Genomic DNA, 27,349 nt, shown 5'->3' on the forward strand with positions numbered 1-27,349 from the left:
CCTCACAACAACCCTATAAAGTTTAATTATCTCACTTTTCAACTAAGGAAATACCAGCTGAAAAAAGGTAAGTCATTTACCCAAGGCCACACAGCGGGCAAGATTGCTTCCACAAACAAAACTGCCCTTTCCCTCTGCTGTTCAGCTTCCTAAAGCAGAGACACTTTCACATTGTCCTAGTCTGCTCCCAGCCTTGCCTTCCTACAGCCTCCTTTCCCGCTCCTTTCTTTAAGACACTGCTCTGGTCAAGGAAGTGATCACGCTCCCGCAGTCTGCACAGGCGCGCCGCAGGCCTCGCCCTTTCCGGCTGCACTGCCCACCTTTCAGCCCAGTGACGTCCAGTTTTCTCTCTCTTTACTCGGTTCAGCTGCCTCCTCTTCCCTAAATTCTCATCTCCAAATCTTGAATCTTTTCTTTCTGTGAATTCCCATTGCTTCTAATCTGTATTTATTTTATCGCATTTTCTACCTTCTATTTTGTGAATCATTATGAATTATAAGTATCCTTTTGGAATACCTCCTATACTAGATTGCACACTCTTTGATGGTACCACTAGTGACTGGTTAACCTTTGTGTTTTACATGATAACTTGATAGTTAAATAATAGAGATTTATCCCAAAACTTATGTTTACAGCCCATTCCAAGAGCCTTTGTGCAGGTAGGAGGATTACACTGGTACATTGAGGAAGACGAACTTTCTAGATTCGACCACAAGATGGCACAGTGACTGCAGCGTCCTGCTGCCTGTGAGGGTAGACCAAGAAAGAACAAGGTGTTCTTAATTGCTGAATACTCAAGTAAAATCTAAGAGAGTTTTCAAATTGAAAGTATTCAATCAATTCCTAATCATTCACAAAAGTAATCAAGTAGGTTATGCAGCTGTTTCCTTTCACAGGCCTATTTGGCCAACAGAATGGAAAGCTTTTCTCCTTCTCTCTTCTCTCTCCCTCCTTCTGTTCATTCAGCAAATAAGTATTTGAGAATCTCTTTTGTGTGTCCACTGTTCTAGATATTAGGCATACAGACATGGATAATGAAAGGCAGTATCTCTGCTCTGATGAGCTGATTCTGCAGCCTTCACTGAGACCCACTTGGAGATACTAGAGACAGGCTCAAGAGTTTCTTTGCTGTTTTTGTTAACTCCTGAAGTCACTTTACCCCCTCTGGCATGGGTTGATCCATATTTTTTTTATTATCCAAAAGGGTTTCTGTGTAAAAAGCAGAACCACCAGTGTATTGCTGTGACTAATTTTATTTCAGCCATGATTTTTTGTGGCCTTCTGCCTTATTTTTTAGTTATCCCACTTAATCAAGAATCACCCTTTCTCTTTCAGTTGAAGATGTTGAGGTTCAGAAAGTCCAAAAAGCATGTCCACTGTTACATAGATAAATACATGTGAAATACATACCGAGGTCTCTGTATCATTTCTTACCTTATGATGAGGTCAGTGTCAGTAAAAATTTTTTAAACAAGCAAGTCCAGTGTTGTGGCAGGTACCTATGGATGAGTTTGGTAGAAATTGTGTTGCTAAAGGTAACTGTTTGACATTGTGGATCTAGTGTAAATTTACTTAGTTAAAATTACATATAGTGTCCAGAAACATTTCTTCTGCAAGGCCTAAGCAAGTTCGTAAAAATAGTATATGTATGATTATTTAAAAACCTCAAAAATCACACATTGTTTGTTTAAAAACTATGAGAAGTTACTGTTTATTAGAATAACCCCTTTGTGCCTGACTGGTGGTGGCTCAGTGGATAAAGCATCAACCTGAGACGCTGATGACCCAGGTTTGAAACCCTGAGATTGGCAAGTGCAGGCTCACCAGCTTGAGCATGAGATGCTAGACGTGATCCTGTGTTCACGGGCTTGACAAGCGGTCGTGGCTCAGTTGGAGCTCTGGTCAAGGCTCATATGAGAAGCAATCAGTGAACAATTAAAGTGCTACAATTATGAGTTGATGCTTCTCATCTCTCTCCCTTTCTGTCTGTCCCTGTCTGTCTCTCTTGCTTGCTAAAATAATAATAATAATAATAATAATAATAATAATAATAAAAGAACAACCCTTTTGTGGTATGAGTCTTAGTTGAGGACTCATCCCTGTGCCTCTAGTTCAGTCCTTACCCCTGCAAAACAGGATTCAATTCCACACGCCTCTTGTCACCCGTAGCTTCAGTTTCAGGATTGAGGGCGAGGGAGTGATTTGAGAGGCTATGTGCAAGAGACATTCCCACGTAGTAGAATTCACAGTGTGGAATTTTGGTGTACTATGTACTTGAGTAGAGTACATTTTTAAAAAATATTTCTAGCTGTTTTCTCTGATTTTTTTGTAATCATAATATTTTCACAGGTGCATTGTAGTCTTTTGCCACAGTTAAGTCGCAGCAGAGTTCAGTCCGTCCCTGGATGGTCAATAATCACGTATTTCCCAAATTACCATCAATTCTGCATGCAAACTGAATTCTGGCTCCACATGGATTGATTTTTTTTAGCTGTGATTTGGGCTTATCTGTGACGGTGATCACCATAAAATTTCACAGATACCCCATTTAGGTCACAGAGATAAGAACATCAGAGGTATACTGCTTCACCAAATGTCACCTTTAATATAAGCACACATTACATATGACTGCATAGTCTTCTTCATACAGAGTTGTCTCTGTCCTTCAAAGATTCTGTTGGTAATGATTCTATATTAAAGCCTGTGCCAAGAAAAAACACTTTACTTTTAAGTACACATTAGGCCATTGGGGGGCAGCACTTATTTCTGATTAGCACACTAAACACAATAGCTTTGCATTTTGAGCCCTTAGAACTATGCTCGAGATTTTATATTCATCATTTTGTTTATTCTTGCAGTAATACAAGGTAGGTATTCCCATTCTGCAGAAGATAATGAGGAAGAAAAGTCAAATTGTTCAAAGTTACACTGATAGTAAGGGTCAGGCAGGATTCAAACTGTTTTGATTCCCAAAAGCACACCCTCTGCCTGCACACCAGTGTTTCCCTGCACTGCTCTCAGTTCTGTTCATCAATCTAAGAATATGTTCTAAGGCCCCTCCAAGTCAGAGTTTTAAAGGAGCAGCGTAAAGACAATTGCCAGAACTGTACTCTTTAAAATTATGGAATAACCTCTCAGTGACACATCTTACCAAAGTTGGGGTGGGGGGAGCAAACCAGAGAGTGTGCCTTGCAATGGAGAAGGAGCTGCCCCAGATGCGGGCTGAAGCTTCAAGGAAGGAGGACCCTGAGGCCTCACGTTGATAGTTAAACCCCTTTTTCTTAGTTACCTCTCAGCAAACATTGCAAAGGCCTAACCAGTTTATAATTGAGGAAGGTCAGATTTCTTTTAAAAATGCTAACTAACCTAAATAAAAATTGAAAGGGAGATCACTACTTAGTTCTGCTTCAGAAATCAGCAAAGGCACACAAAGATTGGTTGTTTTCTGAATAATCTTAAAAACATGGCTGAGGATTGGAGTGGGTGCAGCAAATGGTACAGGCACCTACATTTAGGATAATTTGAAATTATCAGAATTATTTTAAATTTGTCAGCCCTTGGTAACATGACTCATATACAGCTTCTCCACCTGTCTCCAATCTCATAGCTCCACTGTTTCTCACTTTTGGCTCCAAAAATAAGATTGCCTGAAGTTACCCAAATCCACACAGTTTCTGACTCCACTACCTAGATTACCTGCCCATGCTTGGCCAACACTTACTTGTTCTTTTGTTGTCTTGGCTGGAGTGTTACTTTGGTTATTTTTTAATTAATTAAAGTCAGGTCTACCAATTAGCATGACACTTATAATTCTTTTTTTTTTTTTAGATTTTATTTATTCATTTTTATTAGAGAGAGAGGGGAGAGAGAGAGAGGGAGAGATAGAGAGAGAACAGGGGGAGGAGCAGGAAGCATCAACTCCCATATGTGCCTTGACCAGGCAAGCCCAGGGTTTTGAACTCTTTTTAAGACTACCACTGACTAACATATTTAAAAGGTCTCTATAGATCAGGGGTCCCCAAACTTTTTACACAGGGGGCCTATTCACTGTCCCTCAGACCATTGGAGGGCCAGACTATAAAAAAAACTATGAACAAATCCCTATGCACACTGCACATATCTTATTTTAAAGTAAGAAAACAAAACGGGAACAAATACAATATTTAAAATAACAAGTAAATTTAAATCAACAAACTGACCAGTATTTCAATGGGAACTATGCTCCTCTCACTGACCACCAATGAAAGAGGTGCCTCTTCTGGAAGTGCGGTGGGGGCCGCATGCGGCCCGCGGGCCGTAGTTTGGGGACCCCTGCTATAGATAGATGCTGAATTGAGACACTTTAGTGGGTACTTCCTTTGGTATTTGATAAATGGAACTTATCTTAGAACTATTTATTATTTGTAGGTGTCAGTTTCAGTTAGAGTATATTCCTGGAACCTTTAAATCATGTAGTGTGATGTTCCAGTCTGTAAAGCAACAGGTGAACTGCACGGGCTTCCTCCAAGGACGACAGCTGAGAATGTGGCTTTAAAAACTGCCTAGATGTGTATCCTTTCTAATAAGGATTGAATGTGATTCTTACATTTAAGACAATATTCCTTTTTTTTTTTTCCACTCTGAATGGGAAGGAAAGATTTTAGTTATTTTGAATCATTGCCCTTATAAAGGATTTTAGTTTATTCACAGAAAGTAGTTTTGGGATTTTTTTTCTCGCAAATTTAAGTAAATTCATATGAAGATTTGTTTCTCAACCTTATTAATTTTTTCTCAATATGGAAATTTTGCCTTTTTATAATATTGATTTATAATTGATATTTAATAAACTGCACACATTTAAGTAAAATAGACGATTTATAGGTTGTGACATGTCTACATTCCTGAAACCGTCACCATAACCAGCATAGGAAATGTATCCATCATTCCCAGAAGTTTTCTCATGTGTTTTGTGAGTGATCCCTCCCCCTGTTGCCAATAACCATTGAGCTTCTTGTCACTACAGATAAGTTTGCATTTCCTAGAATTTTGTATAAATGGAATCATATAATATATACTCTTTTTTGTCTGACTTCTACTCAGACAAAAAAACCTATAATTATTTTGAGGTTCATCTATGTTACTGTCTATATAAGTTCATTTCTTTTTCTTGCTGATTTGTAGTTTATTATCTGATTATAGTACAATTTGTTTATCCATTCATGCATTGATGGACATTTGGGTTGTATCTAGTTTTTTACTATTGCAAATAATGCTGCTATGAATATTCATGTACAAGTCTTTGTATATAGGTTTTCATATCTCTTGTGTAAGGAATGGGTGTGAAATAGCTGTCATATGGTAGGCACATGTTTTAACTCGTTAAGAAACTGACATACTGTTTTCTAAAGTGATTGTACCATTTTACCTTCTCATCAGTGGTGCATGATTTCATTCGCTTCACATCTTCACCAGCACTTGATACGCTCAGATTGTTAATGTATCAATAGAACCACACTTCCACTGGCATCAGTGTGGTTGGTTTCTTCATTTTAGTCATTTTAGTGGGTAGATAGTGATATCTTTTTGTAGTATTAATTTGCATTTCCCTAATGATCAGTGATGTTGAGCATCTTTTTGATGCTGGTGGAAATGTGGTTCTTGTGCGGTTTTGAGGGAAAGGAATCAAAAGACCTTCATTTGGAGAGGCTTAGGCTGTTGCAGTAAGATTTATTCAGGATTGAAATAGGAGGTTACTCACAGGTTCCCAATGTCTTATCTCTGCCTGTCCTGCCAAGGAACAAGCCCAGTCTTGTCTTCATTAAGCCCTGTGTAAAGATTGAAGCCCACAAGTATTCTGCACCATGGTCCTGCCCATATCAAAGCTTAATCCAGTCCAGGCCACAGGCAGCTGCCAGCCCACACAGCATGTCTGTTCCCTATGGGGTGAGCACGTTGCTAAACTGTAACTCAGAGAGGACGGAAAGGTGGGAAAGGCCAAAGCTCTGTTAAACCTGTGTTTGTATTTTTGGGCTAGAAGGGCTAGCTTTCCTTTAAGCCAACCAATCAGTTTCTTTAAAATTTAATGGGTTTGTTTTCGTTCCTCCCACTAAGCAATCAGATCCTTCTAGGCTAGACTGACAGGCCTCTATGGTCACCATTCCTGGTTCCCACTGCTGTAAATGCCTTAAAATGGAAGCACAGAAGTACCTCCCCCCATAGTTTGTGTATGAATTGGTTTTACCCTGGGGTAGGGGTGGGTTGGGGGTGTTGGGAAAAAATAGTTTTTCTTAGTGGGGAATTGAGTCCCTAGGGCTGAGGGCACCGTGAGCTCCTGGACTGTGCAAATGAGCTTATGAATTCTGTAGCCTCCTAGCAAATTAAGATAAATGGGATGCTGAAGCTTCTTACAGAAGCAGGCTTTCCAAGTTTTATAAAATATAATGTCCCAACTGCCTTTGCTCTCTTTCCCCATCAGTATCTAGCTACCTACCTACCTTAACATATTCATTCATTTATTTTCCACCCATTTTTCTTAAGATGTCCATTCAACTGTTTTGCCATTTTTTAATTGGGTTTTTTCTTATTGTTGAGTTTTGGAAGATCTTTATATATATATTCTGGATACAGGTTCTATGTCAGATAAATGCTTTGCAAATATTTTCTTCTAGTGACTTTTTCCATTCTCAACATTGTCTTTTGAAGAGCAGTTTTAAATTTTAATGAAGTTCAATTTATCCATTTATTGTTTTATGGATTGTGCTTTTAGTGTTGTGGCCAAGAAATTTTTCACTAACTCAGTGTTCACAAAATTTTTGCTTATGTTTCTTCCAGAGCTTTTATAGTTTTAGGTTTTATATTTGTGTCTGTGATTTACTTAACGTTAAGTTTGTTTATGTTGTAAAGTATGGATGTAGGTGTTTCTTTTTGTTTTTTTGTTTGTTTGTTTTTATGGTCAAACTTTTCTGTTTATTTGAGAAACCATTCTTGGTAAAATGATTTTTTTTTTTCATAATTATAGGACTAAGACATTTGTAAATACAGAGTATAAAGCCTATGTGTCACTAATTTTTTTTTCCTGAAGTGAGAAGCAGGGAGGCAGACAGACAAACTCCTGCATGCGCCCAACCAGATCCACCCAGCATGCCCACTAGTGGATGATGCTCTGCCCATCTGGGCTGTTGCTCCAATGTGACCAGAGCCATTCTAGCACCTGAGGCGGAGGCCATGGAGCCGTCCTCAGTGCCCGGGCCAACTTTGCTCCAGTGGAGCCTTGGCTGTGGCAGGGGAAGAGAGAGACAGAGAGAAAGGAGAGGGAAGGGTGGAGAAGCAGATGGGCGCTTCTCCTGTGTGCTCCGACCGGGAATCTAACCCAGGACTTCCACACGCTGGGCCGACGCTCTGCTGCTGAGCCAACTGGCCAAGGCTGCTAATTTTTTAAAATTTATCACTTATCCATCTACATTTAAGTGTATTGTTGGGGGAAGGTAGTTCTATATAAGTATCTTAACAAAAGTGGAATCATAGCATGTTCTCTGTTCTACATTTTAAAATTTTAGAATTATATCTCTTTTCCTGTGTGATTTAATTAAATGCATTATTTTTAATGGCTACATAGTTATTCTATAATATAGACATATACTTTACCCCTTTTATTAGACATTATCAATTTTTATTAAAATATACTTTGAACCAACTTATACTTAAATCTTTGTGTCTTGTCTTTTTTTTTTTGGCTTAAGTTTTTAGCAATGAATTATCAGTTCAACATACATGAGCTTTTAAAGGCTTTGATTACATCTTTCTACAGTGTATTCCAGAAAAGTTTCAACAGTTTATACTCCCACCAGAAATAACTAAGAAATTTAATTCTTTATGGCAGATTTTGTTTTTATAAAACCCTCAAGGATACTCCTGGACACCTCTCTTGTTCTCCACATGGCCTTCTAATCTTCCCTCCTGTGCCCAGGTCAGGCACCTGCTCCTCCCTCGTTCTTACCAGACATGACCCTTTTACTTGGCACTGGTGAAGTTAAGCAAACTCCTTTCATCCCTTGTCTCTTTTACAAGAAAGTTACCTGAATGACTGTACATCCCTCCTAGGTCATAAAGAAGCCCATTTTCTTATCTAAGACAAAAGCCTCTCCCTTGTCTCCCATTTTGCCTGTGCTCCCAGAGTGCTCCATTTTCTTCCCTGCCTCTTCATCCTCAGCACAGAGGCATTCACATGTCATTCCTACCTGTCATCTTGAGTCCCCCTCTAGCCACCACCCTACCTTTTCTCTTCTCTTTCAGTGCAGAGTTCTTTGAAAGAAAGCATCCTCTTGCTGGAAGGTACGTATTTCGTTGTCATTCAACTCGCTGTTCTCATTTAGGTGTTTCTCCCTTTTTTCTCCCATTCTCTCACTCCCACCTACCATGTTTTTTCTTGTTGAAGTTTGGTTTCTTCATGCCTGACTGGTGACTTCTATGCAAGAATTGCAGGGTGGTCTATAAACCTTAGCAGAGTTTATTTTTTGTGGATTTTGCCACCTTTTTCTTTCTTCTCCTTGAAGCTCTGTCTGTGCCCCCCCCCCCCATAAATTACCTGCCTTTTTTTTTAAAGTTTTTTAAATTTATTGATTTTCTTTTTTTTTTTCTGAAGTTGGAAATGGGGAGGCAGTCAGACAGACTCCCTCATGCGCCCTACCGGGATCCACCTGGCATGCCCACCAGGGGGCGATGCTCTGCCCATCTGGAGTGTTGCTCTGTTGCAACCAGAGCCATTCTAGCACCTGAGTCAGAGGCCATAGAGCCATCCTCAGCACCTGGGCCAACTTCGCTCCAATGGAGCCTTGGCTGTGGAAGGGAAAGAGAGAGACAGAGAGGAAAGAGAGGAGGAGGGGTGGAGAAGCAGATGGGTGCTTCTCCTGTGTGCCCTGGCTGGGAATCAAACCCAGGACTCCTGCACGCCAGGCCAACACTCTACCACTGAGCCAACCGGCCAGGACCTACCTGCTTTCTTTTTATAGTGAGTGTCATTAGCCTCCAACACAAGTTAGCCAGTAATTTGGTTTGAATCTATTTGTAGAGTAGGCTATACAACTATCTTGGTCTACCTTTTATCTCCTTTATTAATACTGTCAGGGCCCTGACTGGTTGCTCGGTGGATAGAGCATCAGTCCCGCATATAGATGGTCCGGGTTCAGTGCCCCATCGGGGCACACAGGAGAGGTGACCATCTGCTTCTCTTCCCCTCCCTCTCCTCCTTCTCTCCCTCTTCCCTTCCCGCAGCCAGTGGCTCGATAGGTTCCAGCGTGGCTGCAGGCGCTGAGGATAACTTGGCTGTCCAACTGTTGGCCGCAAGTGCTGAAAATAGCTCTGTACTCTGCCCCAGATGGGAGTCGCTGGGTGGATCCTAGTCGGGGCACATGCGGGTGTCTGTCTCACTCCTCTCGCTTAAAAAAAATACTGTCAGGCATGTAAGTAGCCTTTCTTCTAGGACATGCTAGTTTTTGCTGGGTTTTGGCTCTGTGTATTGGACTACTCCAGCACTCATCTCCTGTATATTATTGACCAAACACTCCCTGAACTCTCCTCCCTTCCACTTTTTTCTCTCTCCTTTCCCCTCCGCAAGTACTTGTTCTTAGTGCTTTTGACCCATTCAGTGTTCTACAGTTGTCCCCCCTTCATCATTAGCATGTGAGTGTACAATATTCTGGACATTTGGGCTTCAGTGCATCTTTCTCATTTGAATCCTTACAGTGGCCATAATCTGAGCTACACTCCAGCCAGAGGTCATCTTAGACTCAGTATTAATATGCAATTTTAATTTAGGAGGCTTGTGGGTGTTTTTTGGGGGGGGGGGGTTGTTGTTATTTTTCCAAAGTTAGAAGCGGGGAGGCAGTCAGACTCCCGCATGCGCCCAGCCAGGATCCACCAGCATGCCCACCAGGGGGGATGTTCTTCCCATGTGGGGCTTTTGCTCTGTTGCCCCTGGAGTCATTCTAGCCCTTGAGGCAGAGGCCATGGAGCCATCCTTAGTGCCCGGGCCAACTTTGCTCCAGTGGAGCCTTGGCTGCAGGAGGGGAAGAGAGAGATAGAAAGGAAGGAGAGGGGGAAGGATGGAGATGCAGATGGGCGCTTCTCCTGTGTGCCCTGGCCGGGAATCGAACCTGGGACTTCCACACACTGGGCCAATGTTCTACCACTGAGCCAACCGGCCAGGGCCTTAACTTAGGAGTTTCGATGACTAACTGTTATGTCCCCCACACTCCTTCTCCTTCCTTCTTTATTGTATGTTCTTTAAGGCAAAAATCCATAACGTCCTTTTCCTCTTCTGACATTCTGTGGTGCTTGTTTATACCTATAATAAATATTGTTTTTGCTATTGATATGTCACTCCAATTCTGCCTGATGGCAACTTCTGTTTTATTTAACAGTCATATTACTTAACTTGACATTAGGTATACATCCTGTGGCCTATACATACAACTAGCTTATATGCTTCCAGAAAATGGTCTGTGTCAATTTGCATCACCTGTAATTTAGATTGGTGCCATATATTATAGGGGTGGTAATATTTATTATATCACTGTCAGCTATTTATCTTAATAAAGTGGCAGCCATGTATAATTAAGCATTGACTCTGGCCTCGGGAAACGAAGCAGGTGATTTCTGTATAGAATGCCTGGCATCCCATTTCTCTCTTAGTCATTGCCTGTAGAAGTAGGTCTTCACCACCTGCACCAACAGAAGGAAGCTGAGGACAATTCAGACCTTTGAGTAGTTCAGAATACATTTTGGTTTTTCTTTGTGTGTTATTGAAGATGGACTTGCCACCTATGAATTCACTTTAAAACGGTTAATAGACTCATCGTAAAGAATAACTTGGGACCTGAGCAATTGTCCATGTCCTTATCTGCCTCTACTTTAGGGCATTCATGGTTTGCACCCTTCCCTGGGAGCAGATGGCCTGAGGGACACACTCCCAAGGCAGGATTTCTCCGTCAACTATTGTTCATAACGAGAATCTTCATTTCAAAAGGTTTTTCAGAAAACTGTGTTACAGAGAAAATAGTGATATGTTTAGAGTATAAATTAAGAAAACAGCAGAAATTTTGAGAAATTGCAGTAAATTTGAATTACTTTATCAAATTAAATATAAACAATTTAGATAACTTTAATTGTGATTCAGGGGAAAATATATTAATCTAAGGATATCACTTTGCTTACTTTTTATTTTTCTGTGTAATGTAAATAATTTGTGTTACCTTTGTTTCTAATAAGATTTTAGATAGATTTTCCAATAAAGATAAAATATGAATCAGTCATAATGAATATAAAAAACAATTTGGTTCATATGCCATTGACCAAATTGGGTCTGATTTTGGAATTTCAAACTAACTCTTCTTTTCTTTTTAGGTTGCCTCTTGGTGCTGCATTGGCCGTATTTGGCACCCAGAATGCTTCATTGTATCATGCTCTATTAATAAGGTTACCTTGCTAGAGTTTGGAGCAGGGGCTCAGGTAGGTGGCTTTTATCATTATATGGCATGGCTTTCAAAGTGATCGATAACTCCAGTTTCTAAATAATATACGATAAAATAATAAAAGCTTTGAAAAGCATGCCACATAATAAGCATGCCACTTACTATTTTAAGATCTGTCAATATGTAATGTGTTCAGTAGGACTTCATTAATAGTTATGATCTAATTGAAGGATTGGAATACTGACAAGGAACAGTCTTCCTTACTCTACACAAAATGAATAGCTGCTCTAAGAGCTTATTTATTCATGTCCCCAAATAGTCCACAGATGAACTCTTAAGCTCTTCTTCCTTGGAATCCTGCTTAGAGTAATAGACTAGACTGTCCCATGTTACCACTATTTATCTTTCTGTCTGCTGGGAAAGATCTGATTAACTATAAGCAGGTTAGGAGAGGCTCGCTCTCCTTGCTGGGTTAGGGCTGGTGCTAGAACAAGGAACTCTGTGGATCAACAACAATTTGTTAGGCCTTGTTGGAAAGAGCACACACACACCAGGGATATAGACTTCTCAACCTGTTGTAGATGTAGTTTAGTGGCACAGAATCTAGGTGTAGTACTTGGAAATCAGGTACACGTGGATTTCGCTTCAGGTAAGTCTGTCAGCGGGACCTTAGCCACAGGATTGAGGTTTTAGAGTTCAGGACCCTCAGCCCTAGAATGGGAAGTCTGGTAAAAACAAAGATGGCTATGCCAAGTGGCAGCCCTATGGAAAGGAGGATGTAGGCTGAGAGCCAGGCAGGGCCTCACAGTCTACATGAACAGAACTTTACAATCAAATAAAAGGCACATTAATTAATCTGGCCAAAACTCTTTAGTGACAGCATTCTGTGGAAATTAAGCATTAAAATCAAGTTAGCATAAATTTTTTGGTTATTTGTATATTATAAAACTTTAATATATGAAAAGATGCTAATGGATTTTTAGTGTTACATGTTATAGATTTTTTTTTCTACCTAATTGTAGTTTTTAAACTTGTTTTCAACAAAACTTTTTGGCAGCTGGGGAAAGAAAAAAATTTTCATTACTTTTATGTAGATTTTCTCCTTTGATCTCTCGTGTAGCTATAATCAGTGAAAGATTTTCTCTGATATTTTCAACATCCTCCTCACATTTTAATTTCACATGAAGAACATCCTCTTCAAAGATTTTGAATTTCACTTTGTTCCTTTCCTTCCCATAAAACTTCATTGGCTGTTTCCAAATGGTAAATCTTTATCAGGGCAAGTGACATGTGCTTAAGGAGCTATGGAACAGAACATTTGCAAACAAATGTTCTGAAAAATGCCAGCCACCTGAGTGCTGCCCAGGTGTGTGTCTGTGCCCAGCAGGATGCCTGCAGGCCTCTGAGGAGCACGTACCTGTCTCCCTGGTTTTTGACACCCACTGGCTGAAGCAAGATAGACTCCAGAGGGTTATGATGCTCCCTGAGCTTTTCACCCTCTGTCAAAGCAGATTATCATTTCATTTCTGTGGGCTTTGTCTTCCGAGTTTGCATTAAAACAATTAAAGATTCTAGGAACCCCTAACATGTTTATCTGCTTGTTTTGACTCCTGAAATTCTTTTAAGGGACTATAGTTATGTTCAACAGATATTTATCAAGTATCTACTGTGTGCCAGAGCCCCGACCAAGTGCTCGGGATATAAGGATGAAGAATAATGTCCCTGTAGATGAATTTACGGTCCTGCAGGAGAGACAGGAAATTTCAAAAAGGGCTTTGCAGTTCATATTTTAGGGATAAAAAGCACTGAGAGGTAAAGTTCTGAAGTTCATTCTTGCTCAAGTAAAACTGGTCAAGAAATAGAATTATCAAGTCTCTCCTACTTGTGACAGCTGGAGGAGTACATGGGTCCTGTGCAGGTGGAGGAAGGAGTAGCCACCACCCACTGGACAGTTTTGCCTAGAACTGACCTTGTTTACCTTCAACTATGTGGGAATAAATCAAAGTAGTTGTTTCCACAGTGAATTTGTTCTGGCCAGCCACATGGGCAGGGAGGACAGCCGTGCATGTGTGGAGCCTTGCCTGGATGTGGGTTCTGTTTTCTTCAGCTTGTTTAGTGCTACTCAAGACTTTGCACACGCACTTAAAATTTATACCTTCTTGTATACCTTAGCACAAGTCTATATTTAAAGTGCACTTTACTTTGGGATGGCTTATAACTAATTCTCTGCATGAGCTTTTATAATTAAGGAAAACCTTTCATCATCACTTTTGTCTTAATATGTATTATTTCTGCCTTTCCATTTGAATTTATAGGCAGATTCAGTATGAGTGCTTAGAGAGTTCAAACATGAAACCTGGATTATGCTGTATTTGAAATTTAACAGCATTAAACAGTTAACCATAATTGAATGGAGGCATGGCCTCTGAATGTTTGGGGTCCTTCAGTGTGAACATTTTTATGGTTGGTGTCAAGCATTTTTATTGTAGCCCCAGGAATTTAAGGGGTCAGTACTAAAAATAAAAACAACCCTTTGCAATTTGGAAGCTATGCAATTTTCAAATTGAGCTGACTTGTGAGCTACCTACTTTATAATCCTAGCCAGGGCACTAATATTTTAGGAATGCTTTATACCAAAAAAGCAGACAAAATCAGGAAAACCTCTATAATGGTTTAAGTTTCCATTAAGCAATCTTACTTTGTATTCAGATATAATTGCGATTTATTGCTTTCTCGGGCATCATTGCTTCCCTTTTGCACAATTCCTCTTTTCTTTCCTGTTTGCAAATACTAATTGCCCTATATGTAGAAATGAAAATACCTCCAGTGTACTACTCATCTGTATTTTTTCGTTTTTTATTTTGATAAGAATATGCAACCAAAGGGGGAAAATCCCCCATGTTGTAGTTAAAATGAAATGCTAACTCCTAAGTTACGGATCATAAAAAGAGAGTTTCTAGAAGAGAAGAAAGCTTTTGAACCTAAACACTTTTGCTCCATAAGAGAGCATCAAGGCGAATATTTCTGAATTGGAAGATAAAATATATTTGAATATTCCATCATCATCAGAGTGTCTATTCATTTTCTCTGGGTACTCTAGAAAACAAAATAAACACCATACCCAGGTTTAAGATGGCCTAAAAAGGAACATTCTAATTGTACAGATAAGAGAACTGATGTTGGATTTTTTTGGTTCTGCTTCGAAATTCATTTTTTTCCTATTGGTTCTTAGAGTCAATATGTCCTGCTATTTTTCTTCACTTCTCTGTTTGATTTTTATTTCTGTATTAGATATAAGACTTTCTAAACCTCAGTTAAGTCTAAATTTTAATGGTAGATTTCAAAAGGGTTGTCCTAGAACTGCATTTTAATGAATTCCTCAAAAGTTGGAAATCCCAAATACAGTAATTCAAAGAAGGCATCTTTGCTTTTTTTATTAATTTTAGTTAACTATGACATCTACTTTAGGAAACTAAGTGCTGAATTTTCAGTATTCTAGATATAAGGTGAGTTATTTGGGTACCCACTTACAACTTAGGCTGGTCTGGCATAGATCCAGCTCTTTGCCACTGCTTTGCAGTGGGCACCCTTGCTCTTTTCTCTTCAGGCATCAGCAGCCCTGTCTAACCATCTAACTATCCAACCATCCAGCCATCCTTCATGCTCCATGCTAGGCATGGATGCAGGTACCAGACATGTTTTCACTTTAGAAATTTATATTAGGAATGGTAACCAAATTGGTACTATATACTTGTACTAATTGATTCCTTAGCAGTAAGATCAATCAGAGAATGTTTTCTGAAACAAGTATTTTAGACAGCTTTTATTATAATTGCTGTTGTTTTAATCTGTAAGACTTTACAAAGCTAAGTTTCAAAAATACTTTTGTAGTGGCATTTAGTTTTTTGAACCAAATTGCATCCATACTGCATTATTTTTTTTTACTTGAACATAGATATGTATGTCGTGTCGTATGTCTCTCTAGTCATTGAGCAAGGCTGTAGTTTAATTTGTTGCTGGAAAGCACTTGCCCTCCTTTCATTATTTATATTCATTCACCAAAAATTTTACTTTTATGGAAAACAGCAGTGAATAAAGCTGACACAGCTTCTGTCCCAATGCTGTCTAGAGTCTATTTTTAATTTTGTCGTGTATTTTTTATAGTTGCAAGATATTTTTCCTTTTATTATTCTTTAATAAGTGATTTTTACAGTCCTACAGAAATTGAATGCTGTGAAAGTTTTCACATTATCATACAGGATCAAAAAAATAGATTCTAAGTATGCTATTGCCCTTCAGAATTGACTGTCTTCAATTATGTTATCTTGTTAATAATTTATTTCACATTATTCAAAGCTCTATTGTGTCTTACATATGTAAATTAAAGTATTAACTACTGGTAAGTTTCCTTTTGCAATCTACCTATTTACTCTATATGAAACGTATGTTTCAAGCAAATGTTGACGTTTTCTGAATTGTTTACTAATGCTGTTTTATGATTAGCATAAAGGAGAATAAAGCTTTGATTATGGAAGACATTTGCCCTTAATTAGCAAAGTATGTGTTTGACTTTTACCTTAAATATGAAAGAATTATTGATACAGGTAAGTGTTATAAAAAGTCACAGCTGGTAGAGAAATGACTATCAGAAATGTGGTATTTTAAGTATAAAAACAGTTTCAATACAGGTCTGTTCCTTTGCCAGCATCCTCATAGGAATTCGTTTTAGTGGACCCTTGATGTATGATTCATTTTTGCTTGTTGTTTTGCTGCGAGTCACTTTTTAAAATGTAAAACATAGTAGATAAACCTGTGCACACACAATATGCCCTTTAATTATTATTTTTATGTATGCAAAGTTGCCCTAGGAAAAAATGTCTGTCTTGCTGTCAGCAAAAGCTAGAAGGGTATACTGAAATACTGTTTCATCTTAGTGTGATTTGAAATGGTTTTATGTACAGTTTCCACCTTGTTTCACAATTCTTCAGATTAAAGCAAAGAAGAACTTTAATCATTTCAAAACCGTAGTAGCCAATGTTTGATATGTAAAAAAAAGAAAAATAGTAGTACAGATTTTTTGTTTCAGACTTTTCAGAATAGTAGACACTATTTGCCTTTTAAAAATTTTTTAACCCTATAAAAGAGAAAACAAGTAATTTTAGTTGACATTTAGTTACAGTATTACATAAATGCAAACTATATATTTTTATGCTTATTATACCAGACCAAATAATAATGAATTCTAACCAGCTCCTGATTTCTTTTGTTTGGGGAAATAATTACCAGTCCTCTGAAATTATTTGGCCTCTCATAAGAACTCAAAATATGTGGGTCGAATTTCAGAAAATTACCGTGATACTGGAATTATGTTTTGTGATAAAATGAATGAAAATGATGGCTTTATTCATGATTTCATTTCAGACTGTAAAATATGTAACAGGCGTAATTTAGATTTGTATTATTTCATTTTGATATGCATAATTTTAAACTGCATTGAAATACTTCAATTCTAAAGGATTTTTATAAATGCCTATGAAGAGTAAGCATAAGTAAAGTTTTTATGAATGTATTTGAGATACAATAAAATTTATATTGGCCCGGAAAAGAAGAAAAAAATATATAATTTGTTGTTCGCTAGTCAACTTTGGTTTTAGATTTTTCCCTACCTAAATAGTTATTATTTTAACTGTTATTTAAATTACTTAAAATTTACTTTGCAAACTGTCTTTATGAAAAGAAACTTTTTAAACCTTAAATTTATTTTCCTAAAAATAAAAATAAAAAAATTTATTTTCCTTTGGAGATTATATTGGCAGCTCTGATTGAGAAAATAGGCACTACTCCTTATTCTTATTTTTTAAGTGTAAAGAGACAGGATTTATCTGCTTGCAAATTGCTTTGCCAACCTGCCCTTCAGGAGTGCAGTAGAAAAAGAATGAAATAGGAAATAGGAGTTTTAGGGCATAAGCCTTTTCTTGACCACATATGCTGGGGCACATATATGTTGTTAAGATGTTCACCTTCTCTGGGCCTCTCACCTTAAGATAGCAGTGCTGATAAATGTGTCCACCTCTCAAATCCATTGAATTCCAGGGAGGTAATAGCGATGGAAACACTCTACACTTGTAAGGTATTTGTATTATTTAAATATCAGAATACTCAAAACAGACTCATATTCTTAATTACCCTACCCAAAACTCAGTATGTGCCCTGGGCAAGTAAGTATGTACAAAGTTAATTTTATTATTTTGCAGTTTTGATGTGCAGAATTCAGCTCTTCCATTTATGCATGTCCTGTGCTTTACAAAAGAATGAAGCTTTGCTTTAACTTTTTAAATATCTTTTATTAGTCTAAGTGTTTATTTTTCTTGTCTTTTAAACTATGAGAATAATGCTGCTTTAAATATACCCTTAGTGTTTTTGTAATGATGCTTGAATGTCCTCTATTAAATATGTATTTTATTGATACGTCATCAAATTCTTAATACATGTGAAAATTTGATTTCAGGGAAAATTAATTATATTTGTGTTTAGAACATTTAAGTAAAATTATTTTAATTTATTATGTCATTGGTGAATCCTTTTCTTATTGTATTTTAACTATTTGATTTATATTAGTCCTTTCAAGTTCTTATTATCATGATTCTGAATGTTCATCTTCAAAATACATAGTTTACTAAGCTCTCTGTGCCCTGTGCTCTCTATAACAGATAATTCTAGCTTTTTCTGCCTTTGATCTTGATTTGTTTCACATTTATTTGTACATTAAAAAATTATTGTTTTTTTCTATACATGGTTCTAGTATCCTGAAGATCATGTTACTAATAGGCATTTTTAAGATATTTTAAGATTTTTCAACAATGGTCTCTTTAAACCAAATGATGCCTTCTTCCTGACACTCCTTCTCCTGTAGCAAACATATATTTAACTTCCCTTGCATGCTTTTGAAATCTAAAGAGCACAGAGATATTGCCACATTTCAACAATCCTTGCAGCATTCTGAGAGATAAACTGACAGGTATTGCAGGTAACAAGCCCAAGTTGCACAAGTGTGTGCAGTGTGGACATGAGATGCTGTCCTCAGGAGGCTGCTGTTCTTTGGTGACGTTCCACGTGCACTCTCCAAGAAAGAACGGAGTTTGTCTCTTCCACACTGTGAAGCTTAATGAAATTTTGATCCATCTAATTTACAAAGAGTAACTCTAATATTCATTTCTCTCAGTAGGCAAGTTAGATTTAAAAAGTTAAATTAAATTTGGGAAAGAAGTGGGGAGTCATTCAGCATCACAAAATGCCATTTATATAGGTAATACTATTTTATACTTTTGTTTCTGCATTTATTTGGTCATGTAAATGTGCTTAGAACTAATAAATTTGCAATTGGTGAAAATTAATGCATGTCTTTCAGCAGAGTATGGAATGTAAGCATGTGCCATGAAATTGCAATTCTTTATCCTTTATTTTTCATCCTTTACTTTTTGCTTCCATTTAGAGTGTAGTCCATTCTTATTTTTTGTTTCATAGATTGGCCAAAATGGGAAGGACTGCATTCCGCTCTCTTCCACGAAGAGTCAGTGGGACTGGCTAAGATCAAGGTCTGAGGCTTTTTCCATCAGTCATCAGGTATGCATTGAACAAAAATCGCTCTAGTTCTGTGCATGTATCTTTAAAGTATATGATTGATATGCATATTATGAATGTGGACTTTTATTTGATGTTGATCTTACAGCCTTATATTTATTCTGTAGTTTTAAATGCACTAATAACTAATTTGAGTTTTGTAATATATTAAGATAAAAAATATTAGCCATGAAAAAATTTCAGCTGGTCTTAGAAAAGTGTAATATTTGAAATATGCAATTCTTCATTGCTCAGTATGTACATCCAAAGATAACAGAATTCATTTGTTACTCCATATTGAGTATCACCAATTTTTATATAATCAAATGTTTGTATATTGTTTCATGGTATACTTTTTATAATTTTTTTCAATAACATAAAAATAATCATTTTTCTCAACTGAATTTTCTGCACATTATGGTTGGACCTCATAACACAATGACAAATATGACCAGTCTTTGAAATATTTTCAGATATTAGTTATATATAAGGATTTAGATTCTTTGCATTCTGTGTTGATTTTACAGTTGAAAAATGTATTAGCTTGTTTCCTACAATGCTCTAAATAGTTGCATAAAATGTCATGTTAGGAAATCAAATAATCAAAATTGCTCTTTTTTTCCTGCCTTGGGAGAGTGCTTTATATCAATTTACAGTATCATTAATGGTTACAGAAGAATAATTGTTTAGATATTTCTGAGAGAGGTGGAGAAAGCGTCTCCTGAATGAGCATATAACATGAAAAGGGCAAGGCCTTAAGATTCCAAACCCAATCTTCAGTCAAAGGGCACATACTGGCTTAGCATTAGTAATGTCAGTTGCATTATTGTGTTCATGTCACTTTTAAACTGCAGTTCAGGCTTAGACAGTCTGAACAGCATGAAGGAAGGCCTTGTATGTGTCTGCTTACTGATGAAGAAGGGATACATGAAGCAAACACTGGTTAACTTATGTGCTTTACATTTTAATCACATGAGTGGATCATTACTCATTTTGCCTGTTTAGTGACACCTCTGCATTAATATACATCAAGCCCTATTGTAGTATACACTTAGTTTCACAAAAATGTAGGATAAATTTAGAGACCCTACAAAAATATAACTGGAATCTGTAAAAGTCAGTGTCATACCTCTAGGTTGTAAAGACAAGAATCAGTCTCATGCCAAAGTCAGTGATGTAAAGAAATTGATTTTTTCCCTGAATATATAATAAGATTTTTTAAAAACCCAGTTGATTAGAAGTTGATAACACTTATTTAGCCACATTCAGTTTTCAGTTTAAAAATCAGATCTTTTTTAAAGAGGCTGTAGGTATTATCATTTCTGTGTCTCTTAAAAGTACATTGCTAGACAAGCATTCATGAACGTTGGGTTGAAATCTTGGGGGGTTGCTTTTTTACTCTGAGAAATACAGTTGATAATATTTACTTTCTCTTGTCCACATATTTTCAAAGGTTTCAGTCAGTTTAAAATGTTTTGTTTAGTAGACATACTCCTCGTCATACCATGTGTTCATTTCATTCTTTCTCAAAGCACCGATAATGAATTGAAACTCTTAACACATGTTTTTACAACCTGAAACACTTCTATACTGATGTATCCTTGCACAGGTATCGTGCTCTAAGCCAAGAGTCCCACTGTGTGCTGCACACAGATTACAGGTGTGTCAAAGACTGACCCTTCAGCTCTTGGGGAGGCCTGATGACTCTGGCTCATCCAGTAATCTCTCTGCTCAATAAACAGAATCATTTTCTATGATGCGAAAAACAGTGAGGGAAATTACTTCAACCAAATCCTTCTTCCTTCCAAATGGCAAGCAGCCATGATCCTCACCCAATATAATATCAAAAGGCTTGACCATTTCAAGAATGTATATTGGTTATGGAGATAAGTCATTTCCACTCTTCAGTCAGAAATCCCTGTGTGTGTGATGACACTGGCATAAAAAATAAATTATCATTTAGGGTGATGAATTAAACTCTTTCAGGCCTCGGGTGTCTATGCATTAAGTACATCTTCCATGGACTAAATGGTTCACAAGATGCCTAAAAGAGTTTGCAGTTACTTATTTATTTCCTGTAATAAAGAGTGTGACTAGAGCCAGCTTGCGTAAATCAAAATGATTTTTAGACATTAAAATATTTGTGGAAACATTTTTATGTTCTCTAGTTCTTTGTAAAATTTGAAGCTTAATAATGCCATTTTTAGTGTCATGTTTTTTTTCATAATTCACAGTTCTGTTTGTTCTGTGATGACATATAGAAGTCACAAACAAGACACTAAAAACAAAAAAAACTAAGTACCACCAATGGAGGGATCTGTTAGAACCACGTCTCATTGGGAAAATAGTTAAGTGCCTTATTTTGATGCTTCCTGAGAGCTTCTGAAATCGCTACTGCTTTCCCTAAGTACAGCATTTGTCAGGTGGAATTTCAAGGGATGTGTGAACTGTTCATTCTGAGCAATGCATTGATATGGATTTTGACAAATATAAAGAAACCTACAGATATTACATTAGACCAGCTGAATCCATTTTATGGTTTCTTTTTTAATTCAAAAGCATCACATAGCAAATAATTTTTTTAATTAAATTTAGTTACAAACTAGTTGTTTCTTATTTTTTTTTCCAGTCCCTTTTTGCTTTCTTTTACGACCACATGAAACTTGAGAAGCCACCTAAAGCTAAATCATTTAGTGGAGTTGGGCAGTTCCCAAGTGTCCAACAAGAAGGCCTGGTTTAGGCTGCGATGGCCACTGTCATTCCTGGTGATTTGTCAGAAGTAAGAGATAACCAGAAAGTCCCTTCAGGGAAACGTAAGCGTGGTGAAACCAAACCAAGAAAAAACTTTCCTTGCCAACTGTGTGACAAGGCCTTTAACAGTGTTGAGAAATTAAAGGTTCACTCCTACTCTCACACAGGAGAGAGGCCCTACAAGTGCATACAACAAGACTGCACCAAGGCCTTTGTTTCTAAGTACAAATTACAAAGGTATTAAACTCTATTTGTCTTTCAGATTTTATTTGCTATGATGTTGGCCATGTGAAGCCATTGTAAACGTATATATTTGTATACACATTTTTTAGCTGATTTACAGAGAGGAAATGTTAAGTAGATTTAGACATTGGCTAGTTTTAGTATTCTGAATCACATACCTTTATGTGTTAGTATCTTTGGATTTTTTTTTAATGAAATGCTTAATGAGAGTAGAATTTCCATTTGTACAAAGAAATTACAAGAAAAGGTATGGACGTTTACGTGAGTATATTCAGTCTTACTCATTTGCTTTTGTAATAATAGCTAAAAACCAGCCAGTCAAAACTAAAGTGGCAACTTAAGTGACTCAAGTTCTACAGTGTTTAGGTATATTAACTATCCTTGTATATATTAAGTTTAAAAGAGACCATTATTAGGGAAATTCTGTTTTAGCTTAGTAGTTTAGCTTCCATTTGAAAAGTGAATACATACCATTTTTGTCATGATACTTACAGAATATGTCTGTGTTTAAAGGCACATGGCTACTCATTCTCCTGAGAAAACCCACAAGTGTAATTATTGTGAGAAAATGTTTCACCGGAAAGATCACCTGAAGAATCACCTACATACACATGACCCTAACAAAGAGACGTTTAAGTGTGAAGAATGTGGCAAGAACTACAACACCAAGCTTGGGTTCAAACGTCACTTGGCCTTGCATGCTGCAACAAGTGGTGACCTCACTTGCAAGGTCTGTTTGCAGACTTTTGAAAGCACAGGAGTGCTGCTGGAGCACCTTAAATCTCACGCAGGCAAGTCGTCTGGTGGGATTAAAGAAAAAAAGCACCAGTGCGAGCATTGTGATCGCCGGTTCTATACCCGGAAAGATGTCCGGAGGCATATGGTGGTGCACACTGGAAGAAAGGACTTCCTTTGTCAGTATTGTGCACAGAGATTTGGCCGAAAGGATCACCTGACTCGACATATGAAGAAGAGTCACAATCAAGAACTTCTGAAGGTCAAAACAGAACCAGTGGATTTTCTGGATCCATTTACCTGTAACGTTTCTGTGCCTATAAAAGATGAGCTCCTTCCGGTGATGTCCTTACCTTCCAGTGAACTGTTATCAAAGCCATTCACAAACACTTTGCAGTTAAACCTCTATAACACTCCATTTCAGTCCATGCAGAGCTCGGGATCTGCCCACCAAATGATCACAACTTTACCTTTGGGAATGACATGTCCAATAGATATGGATGCTGTTCATCCTTCTCATCACCTTTCCTTCAAATACCCATTCAGTTCTACCTCATATGCAATTTCTATTCCCGAAAAAGAACAGCCATTAAAGGGCGAAATTGAGAGTTACCTGATGGAGCTACAAGGTGGCGTGCCCTCTTCATCCCAGGATTCTCAAGCATCGTCATCTAAACTAGGGTTAGATTCTCAGATCGGGTCCCTGGATGATGGTGCAGGAGACCTCTCCCTGTCAAAAAGCTCTATTTCTATCAGTGACCCCCTAAACACACCAGCATTGGATTTTTCTCAGTTGTTTAATTTCATACCATTGAATGGTCCTCCCTATAATCCTATATCAGTGGGGAGCCTTGGAATGAGCTATTCCCAAGAAGAAGCACATTCTTCTGTGTCTCAGCTCCCCCCACAGACACAGGATCATCAGGATCCTGCAAACACTATAGGTCTTGGATCTCTGCACTCACTGTCAGCAGCTTTCACCAGTAGTTTAAGCACAAGCACCACCCTACCACGTTTCCATCAAGCTTTTCAGTAGGATTCCAAGACATGGCTTTATTACAGAAATGTATATGTAGCCCTGCCTTAGATGACCATTTTTATTTTACTGCCTACTTTTAGACAGTATAAAAGTTTCTCTTTTTGTATAGTACCAATTTTCATTAAGCCAGTATAAAATAGAAACTAGCTTTGGAACCATTGGTGTTCAGTTACGTTTACCTGGGTATTTCATCCTAATTCACTGCCAATTGTTATATTTTAAGATTATTTTTCATATAGGAAAGCCATTATTAGTAAAGTCTTACAAATCCCACATTTAAATCACTTTTTGATCTTAGTAGTTTTATTTTTGTCCATTACTAATGGCTCTGCCTGTTGACATTTGGCTCATGAAAATATTTTGCAATAGAAATGTAAATTTTCTAAAATGTATATGAATAACCCACAAGTTTTTAAAATTTTTACTAGCCTCTAAATGGAGTCATCATCAGATGTTTCAAATGAATTAATCTCAGTTTGGGAAGATAAAAATGTTTTTTAGAAATACTATCATTTCAGGTCAGTATATTTTGAAGACTTGCTATTGTCTGGCTCAAATATTTGCTGTCTTTATTGTGCACATATAAGGAAAACAAAACTTAAACACAAAGCACCATATGTTTAGAGCATAAAGGAGACTCTTAGTAAGGTGACACAGCATCCTATGCTATTTACAGTTGGCTTTAAATTAGTACACAGGATATTTTGCCACATTTCAAACTTCTTAACTTGCTCTCTTTCTATTTACTAATACTAATGTGTATGGCATCAGAGTCTTCAGACTCAGTATTTAGATAGCTTTTTTTAATCTTTTCCACCTTTCAAGGCCAAAGGGTAGGTCAGATTTTATTTTCAGCCAGCAATTTTATTTTCATTGTTAGTCCACAGTCCAGAATCTAGAGCCATTGTAGAACACAGGTGTTAAGTGTATTTACCCCCGATTGGATGGTCTCAGCTTAGATGATGTGATAAACACCCTAAACAGGAAGATAGATATGAAGCATACAGTTCAATTTAGGGACTTGTCTAGGGGTCATGCCCCCTGTTGCCAGAGTTGGGAAGTAGACTCTAGACATAAAGTAAAAGTCTATTGCTTATATCACTTGTAGTTAAATTTGGTAACATTTTTGTTCCCTTAAGAGCCAAAAGCAGAAACAACAGTTCTACCCCATGGTATCGTTCTTATTCAGTATTAGTTTGTCTTTCCTTGGTATTTACAAATGGAGAATTTAAAGTGAAATGCATTAGAAAACTATTTGAGGAATGACCACAAAGTTTTAAGCAACTAAAAATATATACAGTAAAACCCACTTTTACACATCTCTGGAAAATGCAGGGAATGTTGCAAATAAGTTGAATTTGTAGAAGGGGAAAAGTAAAGTAAAGCAAGCACTATCTTAGTTAACATGAAAATAACATTCTGTTCACTGAATAAAATACTTAATGGGCTTTCCTCATGTTAGACCATAATCTTCTGAAAGGTCAGATTATTATATTTTTATAATTATCAGTAGGAACATCAACGTAAAAACATATCTATTAAGCACTTGCTAACACCTTATTTGGGAACCTGTCTGTTGGGGCAGGTGTGGGGGTGGGTTGGGGAGGGTGGTATAGAGGAGTCTGTATCTCTTAAAAAAGAAAGAAAAAAATTTTGAGCACTCAGCCCTATATGAAAGCTTCTTTTCCCTTTCATAGGGCCAGTTATCACTGCAGAATGCAATGTTTACCAAGAATTTCTAAAAACGAGTGCAGATTACTGAATATAATGCATTATTTAAAATATTTGGGAGTAGTATAATTTGTGGAAAATGTAAATTGTAATAATGTAAATGGGGATTTCACTATATATTATATCTATACACACACACACATATATCGCACTTCATAGAATCAAAGTTGCTCTCTTAAGGAACTTTGGCTCCTTATATTTTATCATGCTCCTATTTTTTTTTTAAATCCTGGGAGCAGTAGTTTTTATACTTATGTATTTAAATTTTATTATTAAAAATTACATTTTATAAGTGTTCCAAAGGCATTAAAATGATATATGTTAATAAGGAAATACATTTAAATTTTTTTCAAACTGCTCCTAAGCTTTTGATTAGGAGAATATTTGCTCTGAAAGTAGGCTTTTAGCTCTGCTTTATTACTGCTTTCCTTTAGTTTCTATGAAACAGATTGCTTACCGAAATCATTAGTTGAATGATTAGTGTTCAATATTGCTTTAATGACCATTTTAAAAAATGGATAAAAGAAATTTGGTGACAGAGCACATATAAATAGAAAACCTATTTTTGAACAAATCACAAACACAAGTGTGGAAACACTACTTCATCTAAAATTTGCTAAAGTCAAATTAATGAACTGAGATGTTGGCCTTAGTAGGCTGTATTTCACTGCTAATAAAAAATAAGAAAGGGAGTACCAGGATTTATTAAATAAAGCATTTTAGAAATGGGGAATGGCGCCTTATATTTTTTATATACTTTTAGCCTAATTCTCACCCTGCATGGAATTTCGATACACCAAGACACATCTTTAAGGGCACCAGTGATAAAATTGTGGAGTCTTAACTTTCACACATACACCTCTACCTGTTGCTGCCTCAGACTTAAAAATAACGCTTCAAAGTAAGAGGGAATTCAACTAATTTGTTTTTAAAATTGACTGTAGTAGTCACTAAACCTTTTTGGAGAGAATTTTCTAATAAGAGATGAGGCAGACTCATATATTTTAATTGCACAATGGTCTAACAATTATGTAACACAGAATTGGCTCTTTATTTTCCTAGAAAAAAATTGACATCTCTTTTTTATGTCAACTGGATATCATTAAAAATAATCATTGCCAATACTGTTTTATTCTTCAGTGGCCAGAATCATCATCTTTGAAATTTATAGTAGTGCCTTTGCTTGGTTTTTTTAAAAAAAGGAATTATTACTAAGTAAAGATATTTCAGTTTAGAATTTGGACCTCAGACAAGATATTGAACATCATTCAATTTGAACTTCCACATGTGCGTAGAAATTAGACATGGAAGCGTAACTGTGGAAGGATCTTGGCACAGTAAGCAATTACTATCTATTGATATATGCAAATGTCTTTACAGTTAGTTATTGGTCACTGTTAAAATTTGCATTTTTAAATCCTATCACCAAGTTCACTTTTTCAAAACTTCAGTTGTCCTGGCTGGTCATGCACCGCTCTGTAGCTTTTCAACCTCATTTAGTGTTTCTTCCAAACTATATATTTTTGCCTATTTGTTGCTTGTGCTTTATTATTCTTAGTCATTTGTGGAATATAGTGATACATTGTTAATTTGGGCAGTAGCGGTTTTTAAAAACCATATACTGACTGAAACATGAGCCAGAGCTGATTGCTTTATTAAGCTAATAATGAATGTTGAAGAGTACATATTTTCAGGATCATTCATCTAGTTAGCAATACAATATATAGGCCAATATTTTTTTAAAAAAATAGAGCTTGGTCAACCTCTATACTACACATATCAC

General features: G+C 37.0%; 1 protein-coding gene across 3 annotated transcripts in view; it reads left to right on the forward strand.

Moving 5' to 3' along the window:
* PLAG1 (PLAG1 zinc finger) overlaps nt 1–25,394 on the forward strand; it is a 46,621-nt gene extending 21,227 nt beyond the window's left edge. The window contains exons 2-5 of one of the 3 annotated variants that reach the window (XM_066379033.1): nt 11,380–11,484; nt 18,972–19,070; nt 21,697–22,055; nt 22,575–25,394. In XM_066379033.1, the coding sequence (XP_066235130.1) occupies nt 21,814–22,055; nt 22,575–23,832 (1,500 nt within the window). In that variant the 5' untranslated portion in view covers nt 11,380–11,484; nt 18,972–19,070; nt 21,697–21,813 and the 3' untranslated portion in view covers nt 23,833–25,394. The remainder of the gene's footprint in view (nt 1–11,379; nt 11,485–18,971; nt 19,071–21,696; nt 22,056–22,574) is intronic. The other 2 variants (XM_066379032.1, XM_066379034.1) reach the window with 2 other exon arrangements.
* Nucleotides 25,395–27,349: the final 1,955 nt, after the last annotated feature.

The sequence above is a fragment of the Saccopteryx leptura genome, chromosome 3 (assembly GCF_036850995.1).
Source record: "Saccopteryx leptura isolate mSacLep1 chromosome 3, mSacLep1_pri_phased_curated, whole genome shotgun sequence".
Lineage (NCBI taxonomy): Eukaryota > Metazoa > Chordata > Mammalia > Chiroptera > Emballonuridae > Saccopteryx > Saccopteryx leptura.